A 14,435-nucleotide genomic window follows, 5' to 3' on the forward strand; every position below is an offset into this window, starting at 1 on the left:
AAATGAAAATTTAAAACCTCATTGTCTACACAGAAGTCCACTCCACCTATTGAGCAAATGTCCCTTCCCGGGCTGCCTGAAACATGGCCAAAGTCAGTTCAAAATAGTCTGGCTGTTTCCTATACCACAAAGTAATTTTGAGGATTCAGGTTTGGTTGTCTCTTCCTCAATAACTATAAGCCCTGGGCACTTACTGATCCTCTTTGGACTCAACTCCTATTCCAAGAAAATGGACATAACAATAAAGTTATTTCCTTGAAGGCAAAGGACCAAACCAGATGTTCACATACAGAAGTTTCTAGCCCCAATTCACATGACTATTCCATAATTTTTTGATTCTAGGTCTGTCCTTTGGGATGGGACCAGGCTGCTGGGTTAAATAGGAAGTGTTCAGATGTGGTTGTTTCTTTCTCCTGACTGAAGCTGTGACAATGCATTAATTCACCCTCAGAGCCATTTTGTGGTGTAGTGAGAAGAGCTCTAAACTTGAAGGGAGATCTCTGGTGAGTTACAGTTCTGACATTTAAGAGGTATTTGATTTTCAGTAGGTTTCCTTATATTCTTTGTGTCGCAGTGTCCTCATTTGCAAGATGTCATTCTGTCGCCCCAAGGTTGTGAAGAGTCAGAATGTTAGTAGGTATCCTCACATTGATCTTTGGCTTCATTAAAATTGCAATATTGAATATAATGAAGTGTGAATTGGAGAAAATAATTCAACTTTTTTCCAGTGCAGAATTCAAAACCTTAAAGAAAATGTAGAGAACCTGAGGAAATATTTTTCAGGCAGTTCATCCATAGGCCAGCAAGTGTGATTTCCTAAGTCCCATGACTAATGGGGAGACCTCCGCTGGTTTATTGGTAGAGACTGGAGGGAGAGTATTTCTTTCCCATATCAGCAGAAGTAGCTCTCTGGTAGGTCATTTCACATCTGCATCTAGTCATTTACTTTATAAACCTCCTCCTTCTTTGGCGGTTTCCCTCGAGGGGAAGCAAGACAGAACATAATTGAGGGAAAGAGAGATTCTCTTTAATGATGCATCATTTTTGTTTTAATGTTTTCATAAAGAAAAAGCACTTATACTATTGTGCATCTTGGGCTTTAGGAATAAGCCCATAAAAGGACTTCAATATTTTTATTTTCCTTTTTTAGGGCTGGAGAAAAAGAGCTGGGCTTAAGCTACACCATGAGCAAAGCTTCCTTTGGAGCTACTTTGAAAAGATTTTGGTGACAGTGCCATAGTATATCATTACAGGGTCATTTGGAGTACATTTTTGGCTCTCTGAGGAGGCTCTGGGGTCAACGTCCTAACATGTGGGGAGTGGAACCTTTTTCTCCTTATTGTTAAACTCCAATTTCATTGGAAGGTAGGTTTAGTCTTTAACTTCCTGGTTGACACTCCTTAGTTCTATTCTGATTCATATGGATGATTTATGATACAGGTCGAAAAGCCCAGGAACGTTCTAGAACATATGATTGGCGAGGACCCTCAGTGGTGCCATCCACATCTTCTCTTCTGGACTGGGAATGTTGGCAGCTGATGACCCTCTGGGAAGTTCCTTGGTGAGACCTGCCGTCAATCTTGAAAAGCCACCTTGCCCAAGATCATTTCCTGAGGGCAGCCCACTTCCTAGGGTGGGTCAGCATGGGGGTATAAAGGCAGGGCCGTTTGCTTCAATTTGGGACAACTCTGAAGAGACACTGTGGCTCCAGAGCTTCTGGAGGAATGGGATGAGGCCTCTGTTGTGACTGCATCACACACAGTCCATTCTTCCCCCATTGAATCCTTCTGGCTTCTCTTCCCAACAGGTCGGATCCCAGGGTGCTCACCAATCCACCCCCAGCACTCAAATCTCCATCTCACAAGCTATGTGACAGGGACCCTGACTGCAACAATGGACAAAACATTTTGGCCAGGCGTGGTGGCTCATGCCTGTAAACCTAGCACTTTGGGAGGCTGAGGCAGACAGATCACTTGAGGTGACTGCACTCCAGCCTGGCGCGATCTTTTTTTAAATTTTGACTCTATCTCAAAATTAAAAAAAAAATTTTTTTTGCATAGGGGAACCATATTAGTCTATCTTTCTCATGCCCCTACTGAGAATCAAGCTTCCTCTCATTTTTATTTTTATTTTAATTTTTTAAGACAAGGTCTCCATCTGTCACCCAGGCTGGAGTGCAGTGGTACAATCAGGGTTCACTGCAGCCTCAATCTCCTGGGCTCAAGTGATCCACCCTCCTCAGCCTCCCGAGCAGCTGGCATCACAGGTGTGCACCACTGTGCCTGGCCCAAACTTCTCTTAAATTCATTTTCCTTATGGAACAACAACAGCAACAACAACAACAAAAACTTTTGAGAGAAAGTTAGGAGTTACATCCCACCAAGAGAGCTGCCTTCAGAAAATATCAATTGTTAGGCAATTTTACAGTATTCAGTGTCTTCTTCAAACTTAAAAAAAATTCTACAAATTATTTTTAAAATATAGAGATGGGGTCTATGTTACCCAGGCTGGTCACATCTTCTTTAAACTTGTTTGACATTTTTTCTGACCCTCTCAAACAGTTACCTGTTATTTATAATAATTAATTGGAAGCGAATAAAGGGCAAGTATTGGATAACTCTTTTTTGTTGTGTTGGTAACATATACACAAGATAAAATTTACCACCTTAATCATTTAAAGTGTATAGCCCAGTGGCATTTAGTACATTCACAGAACTCCAGAACTTTTTCATCATCCCAACTGAAACTCTGTACCTGTTTCTTTTCTTTCTTTCTTTGGTGTGTGTGTGTTTTTTGTTTTTTTTTGTTTTTTTTTTTTGAGACAGGGTCTTACTCTATTGCCCAGGCTGGAGTGCAGTGGGGCAATCATGGTTCACGGCAGCCTTGACCTCCTGGGGCTCAAGCAATCCTCTTGCCTCAACCCCACAAGTACCTGGGACTGCAGGCATGCGCCACCACACCCAGCTACTTTTTGTATTTTTTGTAGACATAGGGTCTCACCATGTTGCCCAGATTGGTCTCGGACTCCTGGGTTCAAGCAATCTACTTGCCTTGGCCTCCCAAAGTGTTGGGATTATGGGCATGAGCCACCATGCTCAGCCCGTACCTATTAAACAATGTAGATTACTGTTAATATGATAAGCTCAGTGTTAAAAAATATATCAAGAACAAACTAAAGAGGATAATAAAAATAATCTGAGCCTACCATCAAGAAGTAACTATTATTAACATTTGTCAATGTCTTGCCAGATATCTTTCTGTGCATAAGATCGAATATGCAAATCTATTTTTTCCAAAAATGTGATCACAATCTGCTTTGCTTTCTCATCACAAAGAATGTTTTGTCCATCTTCCTACGCACCATAGATTTTCAGAGCTGAAAGGAAAATTGGAAATAGTGTCAGTAAGGGTCCTTATATTTCACTGGAAATGTGTGGGGCTTGAGAGCTCTCTTCAAAGAACAAACACAGAGATTTCATGGCTACTTCAAGGATTCAGGGAAATAGCAAATAGCTTCTCCCTAAAAAAAAGTTTGTGCTACCTAGTATATTCATGCAACCTAATTTGTTTTTTTAACTTATTGTCTCACTAATTTATCAGTCTTTTTATTTTTACTTTCCAGTTTTTAGTTTTTTATAGTTATACATGTACATATTTTAAAGAGGCAAACAAGGATTTTTGCAAAAAAGCAAAAAACAAAACAGAAAAACCCAGCAGTCCACCCTCTTACCCTTTGCATTTTCCTCCTTGAAGGCAACCACTTTCAAATCAAAATCATTTAGGTTTTCTGTTTGTTTGTTTTTGACAGAGTCTAGGCTCTGTCGCCCAGGCTGGAGTGCAGTGGCGCGATCTCGGCTCACTGCAACCTCTGCCTCCCTGGTTCAAGCCATTCTCCTGCCTCAGCCTCCAGAGTAGCTGGGATTACAGGCACCCACCACCACGCCTGGCTAATTTTTGTATTTTTAATAGAGATTGGATTTCATTATGTTGTTCAGGCTGGTCTTGAATTCCTGACCTCAAGTGATCTGCCCTCCTTGGCCTCCCAAAGTGCTGGGATTACAGGCATGAGCCACCACACCTGGCCTAGTTTTTTTTTTTTTTTTAAATAACTTGCATATATTGATAATTCCAGTTTTCGGCATTATCCACCAGTTTTCCTCTATGAATGATGAGGATTCATCCTTTCTATTCACCCCTCAGTATTACTCATTCCTAACTTTCTTACCTGCTCCCATTCTGTCTTTTCAATCTAAGAAGAAAATAAGGTAGAAATCACTTTTCTTCAGTAAATTAAGCCTAATCCTCCATTGTCTTCTAGTTTTGTTGTCCATGACTCCAAACCCATTGTTATTCCTTTTACTTTGAATGTGACCATTTTTTTTCCATCTCTACAACTTGTGGGGTCTTTATCTCCAGTGTTCTGAACTTTATAAATTTGTGCTGTGTTCTCAGTGAGCCCGTTCAATCTGGAAATCCTTCAGTTTGGGGAAATTCCCTGAATTATTTCACTGATAACTTCTTTTTTTCTGTTTCTTCCATGTCTTTCTCTTAGCCTCTTTTTTGGATGTTAGACCTCTGGGATCAGTCTTCTGATTTTCTTATATGTTCCCCTTTATTTTTCATACCTTTGTTTTTTGGTCTTCTCTCTAGAAAATTTACTTTATACTCCAAACCAACCATGGAGTGGCTTAAAATAGCACAGAGGTATTAACTTATGGTTCTGAGGATCAGGAGTCTAACATGAGCCTCACAGGACTAATGTCAAGGTATCTAGGACTAACAAGGTATGTTCTTTCTAGAGGCTTTTGAGAAAAATTTGTTTCTTGCATATTCAGGTTGTTGCAATTCGGTGTCACATGATTGTATGCTAAGGTCCTGTTTTCTTGATGGTGGTCAACTAAGGGCTCATTCATCTTATAGAGGTCACCCGTACTCCTTGGCCCATGGTCCCCTTTTCTCCATCTTCAAAGCCAGCAAGAGTGGGTCAAGTCCTCTCATGCTTTCGAAACTCTCCTGCCTCTTTTTCTGTTGTGGCATCTCTCAGTCACAAGATTCTCAGCTCTTAAGAGCACATGTAGGTGGGGTGCAGGGGCACACACCTGTAATCCCAGCACTTTGGGAGGCCAAAGTGAGCAGATCACTTAAGCTCAGGAGTTTAAGATCAGTCTGGGCAACGTGACAAAACCCTGTCTCTACAAAAACATATGAAAATTAGCTGGGTGTGGTGGTGCTCATCTGTAGTCCCAGCTACCTGGGAGGCTGAGGTGGGAGGATTTTTTCGAGCCCTGGAAGTCGAGGCTGCAGTTAGCCAAGATCATGCCACTACATTCCAGCCTTGGTGACAGAGTGGGACCCTGTCTCAAAAAACAAAAACAAAAGAGCACATGTTATTAGAGTGGGTCCATCTGATAATCCAGGATAATCTCCCTCTCTCAAGATCTCTAACCTTTATCAAGTCCGTAAAGTCCCTTTTTGCCAAAGGTTCTGGGATTAGGACACAGACATCCTTGGAGATCTTTATCCCAAATGATACCTACCACAGGAGTTTTAATGTCTGCTATAATATATTTAATTTCTAACAACTGGTTTTTCTCTGAATGCTCCATTTTTTATAGAGCAAACTATTTTTGTCTCATGTTTAGGATATTTTCACTTATCTCTCTGAATATAATAACAATAGCTTTAAAGATCTGTTTGTTTCCTTCTCCTTGTATAGTTTGTTTCCTGTAAGTTGCCTTTTTATGGTGCTTATTTTGGTCTTTATCTTCCATTAAGGGACTTGTATTAGTTGGGTCCCACGCTGCTAATAAAAACATACTGGAGAGTGGGTAATTTATAAAGAAAAGAGGTTTAATTGACACACAGTTTCACATGGCTAGGGAGGCCTCACAATCATGGTGGAAGGCAAAAGAGGAGCAAAGTCATGTCTTGCATGGCAGCAGGCAAGAGAGAGAACATGTGCAGGGTAACTCCCATTTATAAAACCATCACATTTTGTGAGACTTATTCACTTCCACAAGAAAAATATGGGGGAAACTGCCCCCATGATTCAATTATCTCCACCTGGCTCCGCCTTTGACACATAGGGATTATTACAATTCAAGGTGAGATTTGGGTGGGGTCAGAGTCAAACCATATCAGGGTTTTTCTCTGGATCATGGCTGCCTGCCCTGAGCATGAAGCAGCTGACTGGTCTCTTTAGGTACATGGGCAAGACTTGTGACCACAGATTTGAGGGTAAGGTGATCTGGTTTATCCAATGTCAACATTTTTAGTTCTTTACTCTTAGGTTGGTTAAATTCCTGAGAGATGGATCTTTTGGTCTCCTGCTTTCACAGTATATGCCTGGCTGTTTGCATCCTGAGAACCAAGCAGAGCAAGGCTGGAGAAACAGCATTCATGATGTGAACTGCTAATGAATTTTTCTGCCTGTATTAGGAAATCCTCAGCCTCAAATGTACTTAGTCTTCTAGTAAAGAGATTGTCAAATTTCCCTCTCCAGAGAAGCCACTTTAGTATTCTTGTAGAATAGGGAAGGGGATGGGACCCAACTTCTTAAGTAAACTTTCAACCAATCCTCTTGTTTTGAGCCTCACTTTCTTTCTACATCCACAGATACCTGATGCCAAGTCCTGAGGTTTTTGGAAGTGCTGCAATGGAAATTAGGTTCTTCTTGGCTTTCCCCACTGCCAGTTTAGCATTTGGCCTTCTCAGATTCACAAGATCAATTATCATTACGTAGACACTCACATTCTCTTTGTCCTTGTGAGTTTATCTCTTTACTGTAATTTTAGCAGCATAGGGAGGAAGTAAGAATGAATCTATGTTGAGAATTTACAAGAACCTCTTAATTTTTTACTTCAGAAGGGTGAGCTTTATGGTACATGAGTTATATCTCAATAAAAAACATTTTAAAAATAAATAAGGCTGGATGCTGTGGTTCACGGCTGTAGTCTCAGCTACTCAGTAGGCTGAAATGGGAGGACTGCATGAGCCCAGGAGGTTGGGGCTGCAGTGAGCTGCACATCAGTGCAGTGAGCTGCATTGATCTTGCCACTGTATTTCAGTCTGGGCAACAGCTGAGACCATGTCTCAATCAATCAATCAATAAAAATGTGTCTGATATGCCATCTTTATCCTAAAGTATGACTCCATAGTTTAGAGATGAGGACAGTGAACCAGAGAAGCTTAAGTGAGAGGCCCAAGATAGTGATGTTTTCTTTTCTTTCTTCTTCTTTTCTTTTCTTTTTTCTTTCTTTCTTTTTTTTTTTTTTTTTTGAGGCAGAGTGTTGCTCCGTTGCCCACACTGAGTGCAGTGGTGCAATCTTGACTCACTGTAGCTTCAACCTCTCGGGCTCAAGCAATTCTTCTGCCTCAGCCTCCTGAGTAGCTAGGACTACAGGCACATACCACCATGCTTGGCTAACTTTTGACTTTTTGGTAGAGACAAGGAGGTCTTACTAAGTTGCTCAGGCTGGTCTCAAACTCCTGGACTCAAGCAATCCTCCCACCTCAACCTTCCAAAGTGCTGGGATAACAGGTCTGAGCCACCACACTCAGATCCATAGTGATGTTTTTGTTTGTTTTTGTTTTTGAGACAGAGTCTCACTCCATCGCCCAGGCTGGAGTGCAGTGGTGCCATTTCTGCTCACTGCAACCTCCGCCTCCCGAGTTCAAGCTGTTCTTGTGCCTCAGCCTCCCAAGTAGCTAGGATTACAGGCATGTGCCACCACCACTCCTGGCTAATTTTTGTATCTTAGTCGCCATGTTGGCCAGCCTAGTCTTGAACTCCTGACCCCCAATGATCCTCCCTCCTTGGCCTCCCAAAGTGCTGGGATTATAGATATAAGACACTGCGCCTGGCCAGATAGTTTAAAGTGATGGTTTAGATAAATCCACTCCAGAGTTTTCAGTTGTTTCTGGTCTTGCAGAGTTATATTTTGGTGACAGTGGCACAGAATTTTGCTCTTCATCAAAGACCCTGGGCACTTGCCATTCTGGCCTACACCATTTCTGCCAGAGGACCATTGGCATTCTGGAAAACTAGCTATCTTTGCAGGGGTGAAATGGTTTGTAAGACACTGAGTTGAACACCAGTGTAAAAATTTAGAAATATTGTTAATCACTTAATTGTTAAATATACATATCTCTAATGCATTTTATGCCCTGGAGTAATCTTAGAGAGAGATGAAAAGATTAGAACGGTGATGGTGGAGACTCCAGGAGAAAAGGGACAATGGCTCTCCCAGCACTCCCTTCCCTACCCAGTTCCCATATGTAATTTGATAAATACACAGAATCCAGAGTGGCTTAAAAACATACAAGAAAGATTAAGTGTCTATGGCTTTTCTTAATGTAGCCAAAATCAATAGTGTGAGATCGTTTCCTGTTAATGTTTAGGTATTTACGTGTCCAACCTCCATTAGTGTTAAGTACTCTTTCCTGCCAATACCTGTTTCTACACATTTTTAAAAGTTGTTTATTTCATATTCACAGTCAGTCTCTTACATGGCTAAGAGAATACAATAAGATGGCTATTCAATTATCTTAAGCAAAAAAATGTTCATTACCTGACATTAAATCAATTTTTCTCCAAAACTTGTTTTTGATCTCTTGGGCCCCCTAACCTTCATCCCTTTGTTTACTACCATGATTCAAGCAGGAAGAGTCTATCTTTCTCCTGGATGATGATATAATTTTCAAAATTGTGGTATCATATGCCTTCATTTGTTTGAACAATCAGAGAGCCAGAACTACCCTTTGACATAGGTAGGGTAGTCAGATTTAGCAAATAGAAATGTAAGACAACTTGCTAAGAATTTAAGATAAATAATAAATTTTAGTATAAGTATGTTGCAAATATTGTAGGGTATACTTTTTTGGGTTTTTTTTGAGACAAAGTCTTGCTCTGTCACTCAGGCTGGAGTACGGTGGTGCAATCTTGGCTCACTGCAACCTCCACCTCCCGAGTTCAAGTGATTCACCTGCCTCTGCCTCCTGAGGAGCTGGGATTATAAGCATGTGCCACCACACCCAACTAATTTTTTGTATTTTTAGTAGAGACAGGGGTTGATCACGCTGGCCAGGCTGGTCTCGAACTCCTGACCTCAAGTGATCCACCCGCCTTGGCCTCCTAAAGTGCTGGGATTACAGGGGTGAGCCACCACTCCTGGCCAGGGATATACTTACACTAAAAAATTACTTGTCATTTATCTGAAATTCAAATTGAACTGGGTGTCCTTTTCTCTTATCTGGCAGCAACCCTAGACCCAGGCTACCTGAAGCCCCTCCACTGGGCGCCCTGGGTCCCATAGAGACTTCCCACTTTTATTCTCCTTGATGAGCAGTCCCTAGCATCAAATATCTACCCCCTCTTTATCAACAGTGCATCTGATACCTATAACTACAGAATCTCTTGCCTAAACTGGCCAACATCTGTTGTCAAGGCTTTCAGCTTTTCTCCCAGGACAGTCCTTTTGAGTGCAACCCTAGAATGGAGGTATGGCCAAGGCTCGGCTGATGGGAAAGGGTGGATAGAGGTGGGATATGTCCTAAGGCATCCACGCACAAGGGAGTGGGCCAGCCTGGTGCAGGACAGAGTCAAAGTGAAAGGACAGAGCCAGAAGAGAAAGCCAGGGCCTCCATTTGTATCCTCGCCCCAGGCCCCACAAATATGAGGGGTAAGACTACAGAAAGCATCCCACTTGTCACACATTCTGTGTGATTTCTGCTGGCTATCGGTCAAGGAAGATACATACAACAAGGGCAGAGTATAGAGTTTTTCCACTTACATAAGTCGGTTTCTATCTATCCTTTTCAATACCTTCATTTGCTTCAATGCATTTGTTTCGGGGGAAGTTTACAATTTCTTGTAAAAATTTCACCAACAAATGAGTATTTTGAAAAAAGAAACTTAAAAAAAGAAACTTAAAAAAAAATCCACGTTCCCATCAACAATAATAACACCACAAAGTAAATCTAGTGTTTCTTTCCTGTACTGAGCCTTTTAAATGTGGTTCAGCTCAATGCACCCAGGTGCTCTGTTTAAGTGCTAGCCATTCTCCAGAGATTCCTCAGAGTGCTAAAACATAAGACCTGTTCATTTCAGAAATAACACAGCATAAATTGTAAGCACAGATTCTGTCAGAAGAAAACAAATGAAGTAGTACGAAGACACAAGAGAAAAGCAGGCTTTTGTAGAAATACATGTAGTAGGAAGATGTAAGAGAAAAGCAGGCTTTTGTGGAAATATCATGTACTAGGATATTTATAGTATGAACAGTGCTCATTTAACCTCAAAGAGAAAATTAAGTTAATCTATCTCTAAGGCTCAGGATTGCATGTATCCACCTACATGGGTGCATGCCAGAGTGCATTTTCTATATGGCACATTCTATCAGTTGGGATTGCATTTGGCTCCATCTAACAGAAAGCCAACTACAGTGGCCTTACAAAGTCAGGCATTTATTTTTTTCCTGTAAGAAGCAGGTCTCTGATGCCATGGATTCTTGGGTTCTTTCTGCCGTCCTTGGCTTGTGAATTTCTTCCTCGTGTTTGCAAAATGGCTATTGCCCCTCTAAGCAGGAATGGGAAGGGTGAAGGGCCAAGTAATGCTGCCAAGTCTGTCTTCTTTTTAAATGCTTTCTTGGAGATTCCAACTAGCACAGTTTGCTCACATCTCATTGGACATTAATGAGAGAGACCCACCTCCAGCTGCAAGGCAGTTTGAAGTGCCCAGTGTTTCAGCTGGGCACATTGCCACTCCAAACAATATTTAGGTTATCTTAGGAAGGAAAACAGGAAAGCTGTTTATCAGGTAGGCTATTTGCCATCTCTGCTGCATGTGAACTACTCTATAAGCTCTTCAAAAGACAAGACTTTTTTTCCTTTCAGCATACATAACAAGTTCATCACTATACAGTAAGTTAAACAGATACAAACAATAAATATTTGTAACGGACACTCATGTTCAAGTGCTATTTATTTGTCCACAGATTAGTACATTGAGAGATTGTCTCTCCAGATGTTTATCTCTATACAATAGATCTCAGCATCAGCTACTCAAAAATTCTTTACCACATACAGAATTTTCTGCTGATGCCAAAATTTACCTTTATGTTACATTAAAAAATTTAAAAAAAAATCATATTGCACCTTTTTGGGCTCAAGCAATCCTCCTGCCTTGGCCTCCTGAGTAGCTGGGTTTACAGGCAAACACCACCATGCCTGGTTTAAAATTACAATATTTATCAATTGCATGGTAGAATTAAAGGATGCAGAGATGACCAAAATAATCTTTGCCCACCTGGAACTTTTTTTTTTTTTTTTTTTGAGATGGAGTCTCACTCTGTTGCCCATGCTGGAGTGCAGTGGCGTGATCTCAGTTCACTGCAACCTCTGCCTCCCGGGTTCATGCCATTCTCCTGCCTCAGCCTGCTGAGTAGCTGGGACTACAGGCGCCCGCCACCACACCTGGCTAATTTTTGGTATTTTTAGTAGAGACGGGGTTTCACCGTGTTAGCCAGGATGGTCTCGATCTCCTGACCTCGTGATCCGCCCGCCTCGGCCTCCCAAAGTGCTGGGATTACAGGCGTGAGCCACCGCGCCCGACAATTTTTGTATTTTTAGTAGACACAAGGTTTCACCATGTTGGCCAGGCTGGTCTCAAACTCCTGACCTCAAGTGATCCACCCGCCTTGGCCTCCCGGAGTGCTGGGATTACAGGCGTGAGCCACCTTGCCAGGCCTGTTTTTTGATTTTTTTAATAGGCCATTTTAAGGACTTTACCACCTGGAGCTTGTAACCTAATAGGGCTGTGAAACATACACTGGTAGCATCCTGGCACCAGTGCTGGGGTGAGTGCCACAGGAGAGGAGCCAAGTGCAGTCAGAGTAGAAGGACTCAAATAGAAGAGATCACATCTGGTTGAGTCAAACAGTAAACGTCACCAGAAGACACTGGAAGATGCAGGCTGGAGAGAGCTACACTTTACATACAGCACGACAGTATAGAGATATTAATAGCATGGAGTCACTTCAGGTAACTACAAGTAATTTTAAAACATCTGAATAAGTGCTTCTTTGTTGTCTGTGGAGTGCTACACAATGCTTCGGCCTAAACGTCAAGCAACACAGAAAAGAAGCCCCACTTCATTTGCAGCCTCAGATGGCTTACGAAATTGAGACACCACCTGAAGACCATGACCCATACAATCAAAGTGACTTCATGGAAGACGAGTAACTGCAAAACCCTGTGAAAACAGATTGTTAACGCTACTAATGAAAAGAACTGGATTGTTACGGGAACCTCAAACTGTCCTTTGATCAACGGACATGACGCCTCAACACGCATTTTCCAAAGATCTCTGCTGATAATTCTGACCTTCGGTTAATTTAATTAATTTCATTTGATTTAATTCATTTTAGTGTTGTCCGCAGTCCCGCACTCAAAACAGATTTTTATTATATGAAAATCTTCCTAGCTTGTCACCTAAAAAATCCGCATTCTGTGGAAAAGACTATATAATTTTTCAAGAGATTCTTTGCAATTTTCACCTATGCTGGTTTATGACCTAGTTAGAGAAGACATCATAGGGCATTATTTAGGTAATAAAACACAGAGAGAAAAGAGCCACTGGCATTTCTAAATAACGTTCCTGTGTTTCCTACTGTAAGTATAGGAATATAGGAAAGTAGGTGTTCGCAGATGCAGAGAAAGGGCATCTCCAAGGCCTCGGAGGAAACTTTTGATTTTATAAATAACTTGATGGTGGAAGGCAAACGCCATCCCGGTTCCCAAGCAGGCTCCACGCAGCCTCCATGGCCGAGTCCATCTCCTCGCCGTCCTCTTCCCTCCTCCCGGCCGACTTCCAGCCGGTGCGGGAGTCGGGGTGCGCCCGGCCCTCCTAGCGCTGCGCCGCCCGCGCCGACGTGGCGGAGCGCACAGGTCGACCGGGTCAGGTGGTTGGGTGACGCCCCGGGAAAGCGCTCCAGGCCGAGGGCGGGCGGCGCCGCCGCGCCCGACGCCTCTGGGGGTGGGGACTTCGCGGGAGTCGCCGGCGGAGGCGAGGAGGAGCTCTACGCGGCGCGGCGGGCGATCCGAGCCGGGACGGGCTGCAGGCGGGGGTGCTGCAGAGGACGCGAGGCGGCGGGCTGGAGACATGGACCGCGGCGAGCAAGGTGAGGGCGCGGACCCAGCGGGCTTGGGCTCGGGCTTGGACTCGGGCTTTGGCTCGGCGCGGGGCTGAGCGCGGCCCGGCGGCTCGAGCAGGTGCCGAGCCTCCTGGGCCGGCGCCGCAAGTTGCATCTCCCGGATCCGGATCTGGCATCCTGGGGCCCTGGAAGGAGCGGCTCTGGCGGGGGCAGATGGGACTGCATGTGTGAGTGAGTGTGAGTGTGCGTGTGTGGGGGAGAGGGAGAGAAGGTTCTGGGAGGTGGCGAAGGGGCTAGCGTCAGGGGCTGGCGGCCGTGATGCGCTTTGGGTGGAAAGCCGCGTGAAGGGAGCACGGCGCAGCCAGCTCCTGTAAGTGACTGGAACCAGGAACAGAGGACAGTGAGTCGCTCTCGTCCCTCCAGGTGGGAAACCCCTCTCTCCCTCATAAATTAAGACTTTCTGCCTTCTTCTAAGTTCAGGTGGTTAAGATTTTTGGTGGCGTATGAGCCCATGGGGGGTTTGGGAGGCAGATATTTATCATACTAGAAACCCCCAAATTGTGGAGTGGTGTCTGTGGGTTTGAGGGAAGAGAGCTTTTCGTAGGAAGGGTGAAATCCCACAACACAAAACCTTCAGTCTAATTTACCATAGCGTTGGGTGCACTTGCTTCTGAAAACAGCTCAAGTGAAATTACCCCCAAATAGAGCAATAGTAGGGCATGGTTTTCAGATTTAAATAGTTTCATCCTAGAGATTTCTGCTGATCATAAGCCTGTGACTGTACACAGATGTGTGCGGCACGCTTTTAAAAAGATACATAAATGCTGAAAAAAGAAAACAAGGTAGGTAATCTTGGGAAGTGAGGATAGGAATCACTCCTGTTTTGAGCCCTGACACAAGTTTTCGTGTATTGCTTATTTTCCTCCAGTATGTGCCGTCATGTGTGCATTTTTATGTAAATCAAACCATATTCCAAATATACTATCTTGTACTTTATTTTTTTCAGACTCTGGTTGTTTTTTTGTTGTTGTTTTTTTGAGTCTCCACCTGTAGCCCAGGCTGGAGTGCAGTGGCGGGATCTCAGCTCACTGCAACCTCTGCCTCCCTGGTTCAAGTGATTCTCCTGCCTCAGCCTCCCAAGTAGCTGGGATTACAGGCGTGCGCCACCACAGCCCGGCTAATTTTGTATTTTTAGTAGAGACAGAGGTTTCTCCATGTTGACCAGGCTGGTCTCGAAGTCCTGACCTCAGGCGATCCACCCGCCTCAGCCTCCCAAAGTGCTGG

At 43.4% G+C, this 14,435-nt stretch overlaps 1 protein-coding gene across 5 annotated transcripts in view; it reads left to right on the forward strand.

Annotated features, from left to right (window-relative positions):
* The first annotated feature begins 13,010 nt into the window (after positions 1–13,010).
* The window catches only part of TPD52 (tumor protein D52), a 254,482-nt gene continuing 253,057 nt past the window's right edge, over positions 13,011–14,435 (forward strand). For 2 of the 5 annotated variants that reach the window (XM_004047187.5, XM_019032445.4), the window contains exon 1: positions 13,022–13,178. In XM_004047187.5, coding sequence (XP_004047235.1) covers positions 13,160–13,178 — 19 coding nt within the window. In that variant the 5' untranslated portion in view covers positions 13,022–13,159. The other 3 variants (XM_055349564.2, XM_055349565.2, XM_004047186.5) reach the window with 2 other exon arrangements.

Source organism: Gorilla gorilla, chromosome 7 (genome assembly GCF_029281585.2).
Source record: "Gorilla gorilla gorilla isolate KB3781 chromosome 7, NHGRI_mGorGor1-v2.1_pri, whole genome shotgun sequence".
NCBI lineage: Eukaryota > Metazoa > Chordata > Mammalia > Primates > Hominidae > Gorilla > Gorilla gorilla.